This window comes from Apteryx mantelli, chromosome 29 (assembly GCF_036417845.1).
Source record: "Apteryx mantelli isolate bAptMan1 chromosome 29, bAptMan1.hap1, whole genome shotgun sequence".
NCBI lineage: Eukaryota > Metazoa > Chordata > Aves > Apterygiformes > Apterygidae > Apteryx > Apteryx mantelli.
In genome coordinates, this window is record NC_090006.1 from 5,951,199 (window position 1) to 5,967,129 (window position 15,931).

General features: G+C 43.1%; 1 protein-coding gene across 1 annotated transcript in view; it reads left to right on the forward strand.

The window, feature by feature from the left end:
* KCNU1 (potassium calcium-activated channel subfamily U member 1) overlaps positions 1-183 on the forward strand; it is a 52,063-nt gene extending 51,880 nt beyond the window's left edge. The window contains exon 27 of the mRNA XM_067312274.1: positions 84-183. Coding sequence (XP_067168375.1) covers positions 84-183 — 100 coding nt within the window. The remainder of the gene's footprint in view (positions 1-83) is intronic.
* Positions 184-15,931: the final 15,748 nt, after the last annotated feature.

Sequence of the window (15,931 nt, forward strand, 5' to 3'; positions counted from 1 at the left end):
TCTGCAGTTTGCTAGCTATCCTAGACATTCAGTAGCAAGACCTCACAAAGCAGTCTGAATCTCATGTACTAGTGCTTTTTCAGGTTTGTGATTGCTCGGCCCCGCAGTGATTTGAAGATGCTGCCTACAGATCTGCTGTTCTGTGTTGTTCCATTCAACATTGCAACAACTGATGACCTGTGACATTGGGTGGAGAGTCAGTTACCAAGCAAGAAAACAGGTAGTAAAGACAGCCTCATGACAGAGTTATGAGAGATTGTGAAACGCCCTGCAAATAAAGAAGAATTTTACAAATTATTAAGACCCCGCAGTAAATTTTCCTGATTCTTATTTCTTAGTGGTACAGTGGGCAGTTTGAATTTGGCTAAACATTGGCATGATATTATCACTGAAAACTGTATTAAACTTTAGGATCGGAATGGAGTAAAATGCCTCTCTGTGAGGAAAAGAGCAAAAACTTGAGCCTCTGCTAAGCCCTGCACAGAGCAGACCCAGTTACATACAAACTCAATGACTGTGTCAAGTTTAGAGATTCTCTGCTGAATTTCTCAGTTCAAAGAATACAGCACTCTAAAATGTACTTTTCTTGCAAACACAACTGGAGATGTTGGATTGATATGCATTAAAGAAGAAAAAAAACAAGCAAAAAAACCCCCATGAACTTGTACCATAAATCAGGTCCCGCCCTTATGTTACAAAGTCAGTTGCTGGAAGGAGGAGAGAGGGGTTTTTTTCCTCTCTTTCCCCTAACACTAATTAGGTTTGAAAGACTGCAGCTTGAGTCCAGATACCACATGCTGAGAAGAAAGGAACCCAAACAGCTGACGCAGAGTTCAGACTAAACTAACTGCAAGCTCCCCAGGGACATCACAAGGTAAACTTGATAGTATCTGTCATTTACAATCATTATCAGGCAGCTGAGTCTCTGTAATTTTACTAGGGAGCCAATTAACAGAACCCTGAAGCTCAAGAATAAGGTCTTGGTCCTTTTTCTGTTTTAGACGGGAAGAAGGGAAAATAAGTCTTTGTTTAAAATAAATACTCCAGAAGCCTTCCCACCCAGGGGAATGGTCAGATCTGGGCTTGCACTTTTCCTTTTGAGGGATAAGTTAAAGCACTGAACTCAAAGTCAAGCAACTGCCTTCAGTACCCAACTCTGCAACAAGTTGGTTGTATAAACTTAGGTGAGTTATTTAACTCTCTATCCTAATGCTGCCTACTGGACCCAGGGAAAAATAATAAAATAGTTGTTCATTTAGATTATGAAAGCTTTGGGGAAAGAACTGTCTCCTGTGATTTGTGTAGCCTACCATAATTAAGTACTGATTTAGGATGGGACATTTAGGGGCTCTGCTCAAATAACATAAGAAGCAAGAGAAAGTTTGGACCAAAATTCCAGATGGAAACATATCTGCACTTGGAGAAGTTTGGAGTTTGGATTGAGATCTGAGCCTTAATGTGTTGGACTCATCTTTCCTGGAACAAACTAATCATACATTTTCAATTCAGGACAGATTGCAAGTAGTAATGGGTAAACCATGCTTAGAGCAAACAAAATACCATAGCAAGTGTGCTTTCCCTTTGCCAGCCCTTTGCAGACCTGAATTTGTGCCAACACAGTCAGCTGATCTCTTGGTAGGAGCTTTTTGGCCTAAAATTACCCACTGTATATACAAACTCAGATAAAAATTTGTGCACTGGATTCTGCTCACCCTCTGGCAGAATGAGACTTCAGTAATACAGTACTTCAGTCCATTCCCTAGCATGCATTATTTTAAACAGACAAGACAGTTAAAAGGTGGAAGGAACAGCCTGGGCAGGCTTTGCAGTGTCTGATACAAGTGCTAGGAAGAGCTGAGAATTGACTATGGAAGATAGCTTTTACTAAGACTCCCTGCAAACTTTCTGTATTGTCATCATCTAAACCCGTCTTCATTTGCAGCTGTAATACTCTCAGTCTAAGCAGAGCACAGAGGAAGTAATATCCCTGTTCTTTTCTTATTGTTCTATTGCTTTTAAATAACTGCACATGCCTGGAACTCTTTGTTCTTATTTTAAACAGGTCCTGTGCAGTGTTAATGCATTTTTATTACAAAAACTGCGAGAAGCCTATTTACTTAGAACTTTCCTGAGTGGATGAGAAACTCAGATGATCTTGCCAGCAGACTCTTCTATCTGAAATCATCTGCTTTGTGTAGAAAATGGGGACAAATATTGAAAGTACTCCTTCATGATTGAGAGCCGGAACCTATTCGTTTCAGCTCTAAGGCACAAAACATTGGATATGCCACTGTGTTACTCCAGAACTATGCTACATGACATAAAACTGAAGCAACCCCTGGAGTGAATATCTGTCTTTCTTTTTTCCAACAGAAAGAAGAGTCTGCAGCAAGTACTTTTTTTTTAATATGTTCCGTGTCTCCAAGGTCTCTTAGGTGCAGACATGGCATGCTTTCCCCTCCTACATTGACAGTGTCTCTGTGATAGGGGAATATGCCCATCTCCAGTCATGGAGCTTTTTTAGTGCTGCGTATCTCCAGATGCTTAATCTTCAACTGCTAGAGCGTGTACTTTACTGGGGTAAGGTGGGGCGGCTGAGAGATGACAAGGTGGGGAAAGGACCTTTTTCACTTTGTTCCACCTTGTTGTTTGGTTGCTATCTCTGTGCAAGCAATTTGTTTCTCATGGAAAAAGGAAGGGGGAGAGAAATTCTCAGGAAGGTAAAAGCATTAATGGGTCAAGGCCTTCTTTGCATAATTCTATTATCACCAGGAAGATTCTACAATAATCATGTTAGGCATGTGCTCTGGAGCATCAAAGTGACTTGTCTTACCTTACTTTTTGATGTCAGACAGATTTAAATGCTTTGTACAGATGAGGCACCTCAGGCAGCTGATCAAGAAGGCATGTGCTGCTCAAGCAAAGCAAAGGCCTGTTTCATTTTTTTTTCTTAATGTCAACAATGCCACATTCCTCCAGCAAAGAATAATTTCTGTTGTCACAAACTCTGAAAAGCAAAGGTGTAGGAGAGAATCTGTGTGTGGGTGCATGCAAACATGCTTTTTTAAAGTTACAACCTCTGAATTCTCCGCAACAGAATCTTCTTGTGTATTGGTGGGTAATATATAGATATTGTATCTATAAATTTAGTGCCTGCAGTGAAAACCACTGTGTGGTACACAAAGCTGATACAGGATGTCTGCGCTCTCATTTGCTAATCTGCACGCATTCTAAGCTGTAAAGGTCACCTCAGTGTGTGGAAGGGAGATAAATATTAGTAGTGTTTATTTTTTAGCAGTGTTACTGGAGTCTCCAACTGAGTTCTGAAGCTTTTTGTGTCAGGTGCCAAACAAATATAATGAGAAGTTGTCCCTGACCTAGTTTGTTTAGGTGGTATATACAAAAAAATATTTAAAGGGAAGCAGAAGAGATGTGGTTTGCTCAAAATCATATACCAGATTGGTGGTAAGGATGAAAATGGAACTGAGGTGTCCTCATTCCTAGCATGGTAGGAATCCTTCCCATTGGGCCATTCTGCATCTCTGCTTTCACATCTCAGCTCCTGCTACATATGCCTAACATGATCATACCCTTGTCAAACAGTCTGTCTAGGGATTTAAGAGAGTCTCTTCCAGAGGTGGCAAGAAGATTTCTAAAGTAGCCTTCATGGAGTACTGCCTGGCTCATTTTCCCCATGCATTATAAGATGGGTCAGCCTGTTTACAGAAGCCAGGAAGTATCATCATGATTTCAGAGAGGAAATTACCTGAGATTACACACTAGGTGAGTTGACTCTCTTTCTGTCTTGTTTATCTTATCTGCTGGGCCACAATGTCTCAAGCTGGTAAATGAAGAATGGAACCAGAAACCTCTCCAAAGATGCATTCAGGGATATGTAGATTCTCCAGAGACTCAGACATGCAAAACCACTTATCCTAACACGTACATCCACCCAGTTCTGACCACTGATATGGGCGCGCACACACAGATGAGCACAGGCCTCTACAAAGAGCACTTGCCCATAAAGAGATGAATACACACATCCAGGCCTGGGTTGTTTTGCTCCCTCCTCCTTTGTGTAGTCAGATACAATCCAGCAGAATGAGTAGTGAGGGATGTCACTGCTGTGAGCTGGGTTGGGTTTTGCAGTACAGCATGCTGCAGGTGGTGACTGACACATAGTCAATGAGATCTGAGGAGAATCCAGACTCTATAAATGTTAGATGAAGCAGGCTGGGGACTGAGAAAACAAGAGGTGGCTGCAAATACCAAGTGTCATTATTCTCTGAGCAGAGATGGTGAGAGAGCAAGGAACTTCCCATGGAGATTAACTACCGCACGGCAGGATGAAGAGCCGTCTCTTGATACGATGGGACATCTCTGTCCTGAGAAGACTTGGGCAGAAAAGGTACATGACAGCAGGAGCAGCTTTTCAGAGTGTATATACACGGTTCCCCCAAAAGCACATATCTCATCTGAGAAATGATTTATTCTCCTCAGATAAACTCTAAATACCTGATGGTTTAAGTTAATGCCAGAACAGAACGAGGTCTCTTTTAATCATTAATTGGCAGCGGGTTCTCTAGCCTCTTCCTACTGAAGAAAGGGCTCTTTTCTACTTTCCCATTCATCTACTTCAGCTTACTTTCTTGACCTGCCGCCAGTGTGCCGTATAGCCATAGTCTCACCCCCACTGTCTCTCTAGTGGCCAGTTACAAAGGGACTAGAGCTGTCTAAGTGCTGATTGCTTCCCTGTTTGCAGCAGGAGGCCGTGCAGAGTGAATTAGGTGAGCTAACCATATTAAGCAATCTGGAAGTGTATCATTAATGCTTCTGACACTTTCTTTAGCCTACATGTGCTAGCTAATAAGCATTAATGACTGAAGTTTCTCCATTTCCTTGCTCTAGCTGCATCTGTTTTCTGAGAAAGTATTGACACAGTCCACCGGGCTCTATCTGTCCATAAGTTCAGATGCTTATCCAAACCCTCAAATCTGTATATGGGTGGGAGTCTCATGGGGATGACCTAGAGCTGGCTAATGTTCCCAACTTCTGTTGAAGCTTTAATGGAGATTTTGGGGTGGGTTGTTTTTTTTTGGTTGTTGGTGACACAACAGCATTTCATTTTCAGCCAGAAGAAGTGAAATCAGTCATTGTGACTTGGAATTTCGTTGCCTTGTAAAGTTTTCTGCTACAAAAATGCGACCTTATTGAGATTCATTCTTCACAGTGGGATTTTCAGGATGGGGGAAAGGGTTATTAGTTTTTGTGAAAAAGAGATGGATTTTTTTAAAGTCCTTCCTTTTTACAGAAGGTTTCTAAGGTTGAGGATAAAGGTTTAGTTCTGTTTTCCTGTAGTTTGCTTTCTTGAATAAGCCCACACTAGTGGAGGCTTTAAAGAAAAGAAGTAGTACTGCTATGACTTGATCTTGTGACTCTTATAGAGATTAACGTCTGAGTAGTGGTCATTTCTTTCTCTCTTTCTCTCATCTTAGTCCTCCCATTCTCTTCCCAGCAGTGGAGAAATAGATGTACCCAGTTCCTACACTCCTCCATAAGTATCTGGGACTGGCTCTTGCCAGAGATGAGCCTGTTGTCTCCACCGGTACGGCTGTCCTTATGTACTTGCATATCCAGGCAACTACCAAAAAGAAGCAGCAGTCCTCGATGCCAGACTAATACATCAATCATAACTCCTGAGCTGCCAGCAGTCATGTAACTGCTTAAAGGCCTCAGCAGCCCTCTGGCACTTAAAGAAAAAAATCATCTAATTAATCACAGGTGAAACAGCTTGGACCTACTCCAAAAGCCCCTGAATTTACTGCCAAGCTTTGATGCTAATTTTCCTTCTAAGTAACCCCCTAAAGAAATTTACGATTAGGTAATTAAAGTGATGAATAAAGAGATACTTAGAAGAAGGAGGGAGAAGAAAAAAAAAACCCTTGAGTCAAAAGCCTTAAATCTCCTCCCCTCCTCAAAGAAAACGTTAGTCATTTCTGCACATGCATTGTCTCTGAAAATTGGTTTGGATTCCCACAGGAGGCTTGAGAAATATTCCTTAAATCAATGTTTTCGTAACCAAATAAAACAGAAAAGAAAAAATTCCTAAACAGAATGTAATGTCAAGGCGGTAGGGAGAGAAAGGACTTGTGGCTTCTCTCTGAGAATCACATACTGTAGAACTTTATTAGAAACTGCTTCATGCCTTTTCCCCAGAGGTGCCTGAGGTCTAGTTTATTGAAGGTAATTAGATACCTAGCAATGCAAATTCATTTAAAAAAATGTATTGGCATCTAATTAAGAACCTTTGAGCATCTAAATAACTTTTAAAGTCTGGCCATAAGTTTTTAATAGGACGCAAGTCTTGCACGAGAATGAAGTTAATGTTTTTCAATGTCCTCTTACATTCTTCCTCTCATTTCTTTCAGAGGGGAGAGAAATAGAGTTTGATATGTGTTTTTTCTTCAGGCAAATGTGCCACTCAAAATAGGGAACATGTATTTAAACGCAGTGGCACATGCTGCAAAATTTTGGTGGTGCCCAGATTGTTCCCACAAAAGATATGGATACAGACCTGAAACAGAGGAAAAGGTTAAGACCTAGTTTCAGTTCCAGGCTTTTATTTATTTTATTTCTTTAACACATGTCATTATCTGGGGATTTGGTACAGTTTTTTTGGTGCAGTCATGGCTAATTCTTTCCTTGTGGCCAAAAGAGAGTCTTGGAATCCAGGAAACTTTACTTTCTGGCTCATAAAATGAAAAGTATTGGGGGGGGGAGGTGGCAGGGGAGAGGGGGTGCAAGGCTCATTTGTGGTGGGGGGAATACTTTCCCTCCAGGACTATGCCTCACTTTTCTTTCTACATTCTGGTCCCAGGCCTTGAAGTGGCAGAAAGCTGCCGTGCACTTGCCTGGGTCTGCTCTGCTCTACTCTGGGTGTGCACCCAAGTCTCCGCTTCACACTACATGGTACGCCTGACCTTTCTCTGCTAATAAATGACTGCTGACCCCATCACATGGACCCCTTCTGCTCTGCCTGGCACTGAGGGAAGAGATGCTGAATGATTTTAGAGGGGACCAGAGAGGATAAAAAATGAGAAAATGGCAGATTAGATCTGTGGTGACAGAGATGAGAAATAAAAGCCATTAGAGCCCATTTGCAGTGTGCCCTCATTGAGTCAAGTTTCAAGGTGTTTCTCCAGATTATTAATAGCCTGACAGCAGTTTTTGTACAGGAATCTGATACATGAAATAACACTCATGTATACACACTGCAATGTAGAGGGGAAAGTAGAGTCCCCTCATTTATTTACTTACGGAGATTTGAAATACAGCAAACCAGCCAGCTGGGTTACAGACAAAATAAACATTTTCCATTATAATAGTGGCACCTTCAGACACACATCTCTATAATAACACAATGGTATGAAAGAAGCTATCATAAAACCCTACAACCAAACTTTGCTGTCTGTACAGTCTGGACTGCCTTCAGAGTGGCTCTCCTGAAGCCATAGCGTTCTTTGGTGTGGAGCAGGTTGCTCTCAGTCATTTCAGTTGTTGGTTAACATCCCCAGAGCCTGGATTCTGTGGGCCGTTTTGGTAACTTAATCTCCCAGGCATCTAATTTTCTCAGTGCAGTAAGTTTCTTTTAAAACTCCTGGTCAAGTCCTAAGCAGATCTTTCTTGTCTCTTCTCCCACTCATCTGAATTACCTCAATCTTCTCAGGGTGATATCCCAGTGAAACGAAAGTTACAGAGAGAGGGAGACAAGAACGAGGACATTTGGGCGTGTGGGAAAGAAACAAGGGTTAAAAAATTCCCAAAGTTACACTTTGTAATTGCATGCTCATAAAACAGAAATACCAGGTGGGTAGTACTTTAAACTTCACAGGGCTTTGTGAGACTGAGTTGTCAAATATGAGTAATTGTAGCTTTCTTCATAAACAATGGGTGGCACAGAAAATTGAACTGATACAGCCTATCATGCCTACAGGCCAAATGGACACTGAGCCAGAAAGAAAGAAGATGATGATGTCTGCTTGTCTATGTCTGGTGCTTTCTATTAAACTTGCTGGTTTTACTTCTTCATCTCATGTTGCAACCTAACTCTACTTGTGTGTATTATTGGGCAGAAGTAACCACGGCTTGATCTATATTGCATAATATGCTGTAGAGATGCCCGAGCTAATTTCCAGTGAAGCCAGACAAAGAACTGTAGAGTCTAATTTTACCCAATTTTTCTCCTTTCCTGAACAGTCTCTATCATGCAGCCTTGTCTGGAATGTACTACAATGCAAACAAGCCACCATCACTACACATGCAGCATTTTCTAATGGTGGTTGAACAGCCTTAACCAAAACAAAAGGAGCTGTTATCAGAGGTGCTCAAAATCACACAGATTTGTTTTCTCTTTAGGGCGAAAGGAAGGTTCTTTTGATAGATGTGGAGCAGATCTGAGACTGAGGTCTCAGCAAGATGGGGAGCTAAATTTGCAATAAGAAGAGCTCTACATATGGTAATAGATATATTATTTACTGGACTGCCTGCAAGAAGGTGAGACAGCAGCCACCTGTCTGGGTCAGTCTGAAGGACGACACAATTGGAAATCCTACTGGGACGCTGAGGTAAGATTAGAACAGAGATGGCTAAATCTCTTTCCTGCCAGCACCTTCCATTGTTTTATGGTCTCACAATCTATAGTTTAACAGGAGTTGTAGTTTGTATGCTAGCAGTCTTGGTCAGTGCTGGGTGCTCTTATGATACTTCTTCCTAGCAGAAGACAGATGAACTTAAAACACTTGGTTGCTTTCTAATGAAGCAATATCTCTGCCATCAGGTCTTTTCCAGGAAACAGATGAGACAGCCTTAAAACCCGCTCCTACAGCAGGGTCAATTACCTCCCGGTAGATCTACATCACTTACGATGCAATTGAGCATGTGCAATTCCTGTTTAGTATGGTACAACCTGTGGATGCACAATTATTTCCAGAAGTTAAACCATGTATTGTTGTGAAAGAAAGCAATGCCTTGACAAAGAGGCAAGGCTGAGGACAGCAGCCCGCCACCATCTCAGGCTTTCACACCCTTAAAACTGCTGCATAACTCCTAGGAAGTGTTGAGAAGCATTTGTAATTCCTTGCTGGCACTTCTTGACTTCTTGGACTTGATGTGCAGGCTGCAAGTTGCTTTGGGAGCCAACAGGTACGATAGCGTCTTACCTTCTTGAGCTAAACAGTGGTGTGAAGTAATTCAGATTTCCTGCAACTGCACTTTCAGTTCCCAGTAGCACTAACTCAGCACTTCGTGCTTTCCAGCAAGGTGAGTTAGGGATCAAGCACTTTGCTCTGTAGATTTCCATTTGAATAAACCCTTAAGATCTGGGATTTTGTCCCTGCAGAGAATTGACGACACTTTGAATCAGTCTAAGACGTTTTCTTTTAGGGGCTTATCCAATATTCCCATTGCCTCTACATTTTCTACAGTGCATTACGCCGCTGGCCTCCCCTTTCTTATCCACATGTTGCTGCTGCCACCTTTAAACTCTACTGAGTTCTCACAGGACACCCAGTATTACTGCATCTGAACAGCTCATAATGGCAACCACAAACTGCTACCTACAATGTAAAGAATTTGTATCTCTCATGATTTAGTCAAAAGACCTCCCTCGCCTTTTACTGTAACTGATTGCTTATATTTTCAAATGAAAATAACATTTTCTCCCCAGGAAAAATTGCTTTTCTTCCAAAAAGTAGAAAAAGATGACTTTTTTAAATGTTTAATTTTTCATGCAATTTTTCAGTAATGTTTTTCATTGACAGTATTCTCCAAGCTATAATTTTTTAATCAACTTAAGACTGAAATGGTAAATAGTAATCCAACCCTGCAAGATGAAGCAATGTAAAAATTGTGAATATTTTCACTATACTTAAAAAAAAAAAGAAAGAAAGAAAAAGAAAAAGAAACTCCAGTGCTGACATCTGCAGCTTGTACTGTACTTTGCTATCCTTTGGGATGAAAGGTGCCGATATAACAATAAGATGTTAATATACTTCCTTTAGTGTTTTGTACACGCATAGTTTACTGACTGCTAAAAAACCCCTGGTGGAATACCTCTTTGATGTCATCTGTCTTCCCTAAGTACTGGTTACTGCTTGCTTCTTTCCTACCCAACTGGTTGTGAAGCTGCCTATGGCAATTTCAGTGGCTAAATTCCTTCCTCCAGTAAAATCTTAACTAGTTGGACTGAATCTTGAAACAGGTCCACATCTCCCTCAATAAATATCAAAAGGGAAATCCAGCTTAATATAAACAGAGAATAGCAAAATGGTGCTATTTATATGGTTCAATTTCCCTTCAGGTAAACCACTAATGGCACATATAACTCTTATAATTAAAAGCCACATCTGATGGAACAGTCATCTGTGAAAGCAAAGGGGAAGATGAAAGCGCCACCAGTACAAACCAACAGTCCAGCTATAGGTCTGTACTTGCCTCTTTTTCCTATTCTGAGAATCAGTTAGAGCTTGAAACCTCTTTTGACAAGCAGCTTCCCTGATGACAGATGCTCCCCGCAGCCTCCACAGGCTGCAAACAAATGCATTGTTCTTGCTGTCAGCTCCCCACTGAAAGGTGATTCCAGTAAGCAACAACTGGCCTCACTTGTTCGCATTAGTCAGCAAGTGGATGGATCAGATTTGCTACCAAGGAAAAGGAAAAGCAGGTCTGAGACTGAAAAAACAGAGCTCGTTATCAAGAGCTTGTCAGTGTGTAAGTTTTGCTCTTTGGAACGTGAGTGAGGGACTTCTTGGCGCTTTCGAACAGAACTCATTTTTGTGGAATGGTCTGGATAAAGTGATCATATCCCTCTGCAGGATAATCACCTAGACAGCCTACAGACTTCATCAGCTGTGGCAAGACTTGGTGTCTCTAGCAAAACTCTGATGTGAAAAGGGAATGAACTATTACAAAAGACTGAGTAGGACTATTGATCAGAATAGGGTGATGGGGGAGAAGGGGGAGGCTCTGGATTAGAATATTAATTATTTAGAAAAAAAGGCAGAAAATCAGATGACCCAAGTCAGGCAATGATGTTCCTGTTGTGGAAGGATCTCAGATGGCAGTTGGAATTCAATGCCAGCAAAGTTGCACAGTGAAAAAAAAATCCCCATAATATTTACTCACAAATCCTGCACACATTTCTGGTCCCTCCTCTGAAACTGAAGCCCTGCTCCATTAGAAGTACAATTAAGTAGCTTTGATTATTGTAGTGATACCTCTTCAGCTGCAGCTGGAACAAGAAAATGGAGAGCCTGCCTACTGCTTCTTAAACAGCAGTTGGCAGTAGGGAACAAATTCCTGCTATCATTTTCCACCCAAGTTACCCTACCACCTTCAGTGCATCTGACTGAGGGCAGTCTGATACAGCAGTGCTTGGCTCATGTGCTTGATTCCAACTTTGTCATGGAAAAATTTAAATAACTAGGTAATTTATGACTCTTTTCTTTCTTTAGCTCTCATCAGCAGCCAGAGACCCTAAAGAAATGATAGATTTTCCCCGTCCTGGGTTCCAGGTAAGCAGATACCACACCAATATGATGCTAACTATAACTTCAAGCTTGTCTATGGTGTACTTGTCTGTGCTTCACAGAGCATCAGAATTGCTCACAGTGCAAAAGCATAGAGCAGAGATGAGCCACAAAGATGGAGCAGATGATTTAACACTGCGCATGCAGGCTGGAGCTGCAATTGCACCTGATTTTTATTTTATTTTTTTTAAGTACGTCTCAGCACTTTCTCCCCAGCCCTTCCCCTCTTCTTTCCCCCAACACAGCTAGAAGTAGTCCATTAGTGTGAACGATGCGTGTCACTGCATGCTGATCTAGGGCAGAGCTCAGGCTGCTTTTCACAGCAAGTGCCTAGAAGCATACTATACACAGGCCAAGATTCTCAGTGGTGATTTTAAAAAGGTTTTGATTTTAAAGCTCCATCTTAAAGGCACCTAGTTTCCTAAAAATTTAAAAGGTACTTGGTTCTTACTATCTGCAAATCAGAAGCTCTCAAACTAGGTACCTAAGAATAGAACCATCCCATAGCATTAGTCACTTCTGGAAATATCGTTAACACAGCCTGATTTCCTTCTAGTCTGCAATTTGTGCTCACTGCTCTCTGTGTGAAATGCCCAAGTGTAAATGACTACTGATGGGGGAACCAGGCCCCTAGGATTCGAGCGGGTTGTGTTCACATTATTTTTTCCCTGTCTGTGCATTTCAGTCGCAGTTCACATCATGTCACCCTTTGGAAATGGTGCTTCCCCCAGCCCAGCTGTGTCAGGACACCACAGCCTTGACCAGAACTACTCAGCTATCGCATGTTAACCTGGACTCAATTCCATCCTCGGTGAGTGGCTGTGTTTCTGACCATCCTATGCCTCCATGTATCTCTGCCCTGGTCAGTCCTGTTTAAGTTCTTATATCCCTGACCAATTCTATATTGCTATGTCTCTGGTTCTGACAAGTCCCCTTAAGCCAGTTCCATTCTGAAGCTTATAGATAGCTCAGCAGTTGTCAATGTTGTTAGATACTTGAGTTGCTTTGATTGTTTGACTCTTCTTTAAGCCTCATAATCGTCCTTCTTATTGTGGAATTCTTTGCAGAAAGTTTGTTAACCATGTAGATTCTTCAGCTGCCTTAAGTTGAGGAGCAGGGTCCATCCATTGCAAGGCTGGAAATATTAAAACAACTTTTTGGCTGGGAGTTAGTCATTAAACTCTTCTTTCCAAAGCTTATAATGGCTGCAGGTTGTTATGGGGAAAAGGAAATTTATTTATCTGGGGTAAAAGCTTTAGAAATACTGACCTGAGCAAAGTTACAGCTGCTTAGCATCTTCCTGCATTTGCCCCTTCTCCCTTTTTATTAATTAACAATTCAACAAGTTAAGCCTGAGCAACTGCATCCAATCCCATGGCTAGAGTAACATCTGTGACTGTACTCTGTCATTTGCAAAATGGAGCATCTCTAATCTCTTGAGCACACTGCTCTTCAGTGACATTTCCAGGACATCCGCACTCCAAAAGGCATGCAGTAGCCTTGGATTAGAGTTTAAAATAGAAACATGTTTGCCTTTGTACGCAGCACAGGATTGCTAAGGAGTAATAGCAATGAGAGCGTGCAGTTGGATTGCATGACCTACAGTAGTCGTATGGTTCAGAGGCTTTCATGTGGTGGGACTTGCTCTGCCTTTTGCTTTACAGTGATACTCTGAGCAATTTATTCAGCTTAGTCAGGTAAAGCCTCTACCTGTTCTTCCCAAGAAACTCTGTTGACCTTAGTACAGCCAGTCCTTATTACCACAGGTCTAAATTAGAGCAGAACTAAGAATAATGCTTTAGAAAACTGGATGAACTGACCGAGGTACTTCCAATGTAACATAAAATCAGGAGAATCCCGCATGGTTACAGAATCACAGTGTCACAGAATAGTTGGGTTTGGAAGGGACCTCTGGAGATCATCTGGTCCAAACCCCCTGCTCCAGCAGGGTCAGCTAAAGCAGGTTGCCCTGGACCGTGTCCGGCTGGATTTTGAATATCTACAGAGATGGGGACTCCACAACCTCTCTGGGCAAGCTGTTCCAGTGTTCAACCACCCTCACAGTAAAGAGTGGTTCTCCCTGAACAGCCTATGGATGAAGTTGTAGAAAACATGCTGTTACTTTCCTTGCTCCAGCCAGCTGAAAATGTCTGTACCATGCAGTGGAGGGCAACTGAGAGGTGCCAGTCTGTTTGGAGGCAGCGTGCCGTGTTAGTGCCGTGTCATGTCTTAGCTAGCGAGCCTGCTCTCTAAGCTGATGTGCCAGTGCACCTCCTGGTTGTTTCACAGGCTCAGCTGATAGCAACTCAAGTCCTTTCTACCCTTCTCTGTAACGCAAAGTAAATATCTCATAAGGTATTCTTGGTCTTTGATGTTGCTAAAGGTTCTTTTCGTAAATGTGTGTTAGCTCCTGTTTCCTAACAAACAACAGCTGAAATAGGTCTTCTGTTTGTTTGTTTTAGGTATGGTATTTTTAAATACTCAAGCAAACTGGTGTTGTTTATCTGTATGTTGATAAATAGTAGCTGCTGACTTTCACCTTGGAAGAGGCAGAATTTGAACGACTAGTTAACTGCTTGGCTGGATCAGGCACAGAACTCCTATGGGTAGATAAGGGGCATGTTTCCAAAAGGCAATTTGGTTCCTAAAGCCTGCTGATTTTCACCCTGAGTGGGGTGCATAAGCATCAATCCATGCCTCTGGAAACCTCCTTTGGAATCATTGTTTATATACTTACGATTTCGGAGTAGGAATTCTAGAGACCTTTGTCTGGCACAGGAAATCAGGACACGTTAAAGAGCTGGGTGCACAGCAGGCTTTTTCTTACTTTCTCCATCCCCTCTCTGCCTTTCCTCCTTCCCTTCTCCCCTCCTCCCTCATTTCCGCAGCCCAGTGCAACTCACTGCAGCCTGCTGATGCCCAGCTCAGCTAAAGCCTGGCCTTGTGTGTTTTCCCATTCAATTCTGCAGTGGCAGTTTTCTGCTGGTTTGTAGAGAGCATCCAACTGATTTATTGCTCCCAGCGTCTCCTAGTTTGTAATAAAGTTTTCAGCAGCTCTGTCGAGCCTGCTCCCCGCCCCCGCGCACGCACACATCCCCGCGCTTGCTTTGTTCTTCTCACACATAATGTCAACTCATAAACCTTTCATCAAGTCAACCAGGTGGAAAAAACCCATTACTGAAAGAAGTGTTCATTCAGGTTCGGGGGGGAAATGGAGGGGAAGGCGGAGGAAAAAGTTCCCCAATGGAAAAAAAAAGGGCGGGGGGGGGAGCAAAAAAGCTGTGTGTGCTCTTAGCTGAAAAGCCGGCTTTGCTGCGCGCCCCAGGTGCCAGGCCTCGCAGAAGCCTGACAGATCTGTCATCCTGGTGACAGGATATGGAAAGCACTGTGTACATATTCAAAGAGGCAGCGATTTGGGCCTAATACCCACTGATGAAAGGGAGGCTTCAACACAGCCGGCCTCTGCCAGCTCGAACAAAACCACTTGTGCTTTTGTACGGAGGAGGGGACCCCCCCCCCCCCACCAGCACCACACACACTCACACACACTCACACACACCACACGCTCACACTCACACACACACACACACCCCCCACACACACACACTCATGTAGGAGGCTTCCCTCCTGCTCCCCCCCCCGCCCCCCTCCTGTCCCCGAATTGATGTGTTGGAGCCGTGTTGGCTGACGCTCATGTGCTGAAAGACGCTGCTGGCCACACAATAGAGGGGGTGACACGGGTGTGTCTGCAGGAGACGTGCTGCGGGGAGAAGGCGCTGAAAAATGGAAGTGAGGAGGAATGTGTGAAGTGCAGGGATCAGGGAGCAGCCTGGGATCTCTTCATATTATGGCATGTGCAACTGAGAAGGCACTTGGGGACAGGGCGCTCGGAGCCGGGTGGTGCGGGTGGCTGTGCCAGCAGCGCCCAGGCGAAGAGCCGGTTCCCCTCCCCGGCCGGAAGGCTCGCTGCTGTCTCTGCTGTCCCGGAGACCCCGGGACTCTGCTGGATGGGTGCCCTAGGGCAGGAACAAGGGGTGTCTCATGGGCAAAGGCATTGCACCAGGACTCAGGAGATCTGGGCAGAGTAACCCTGGGCAAAGCATCCTCATTTCTGTGCACCAGCCTCCACCTGGACAGTACAGATGATAATATTCCTGTCTCCTGCTCTTTGTCTCAGCTCCTCAGAATGTAAACTCTTTGAGGAAGGCACTGTTGCTTGTGTAATTCATTGTTCCCTACGCTCAGTAACACTTTATTAGTTTTGAACTGAGTTTCAACCGAAAGGGATGTAGGTGGAGTTCACTGAAAAATGAAATCTCCCTTACACCCAGCATTTTTGTGGTTTG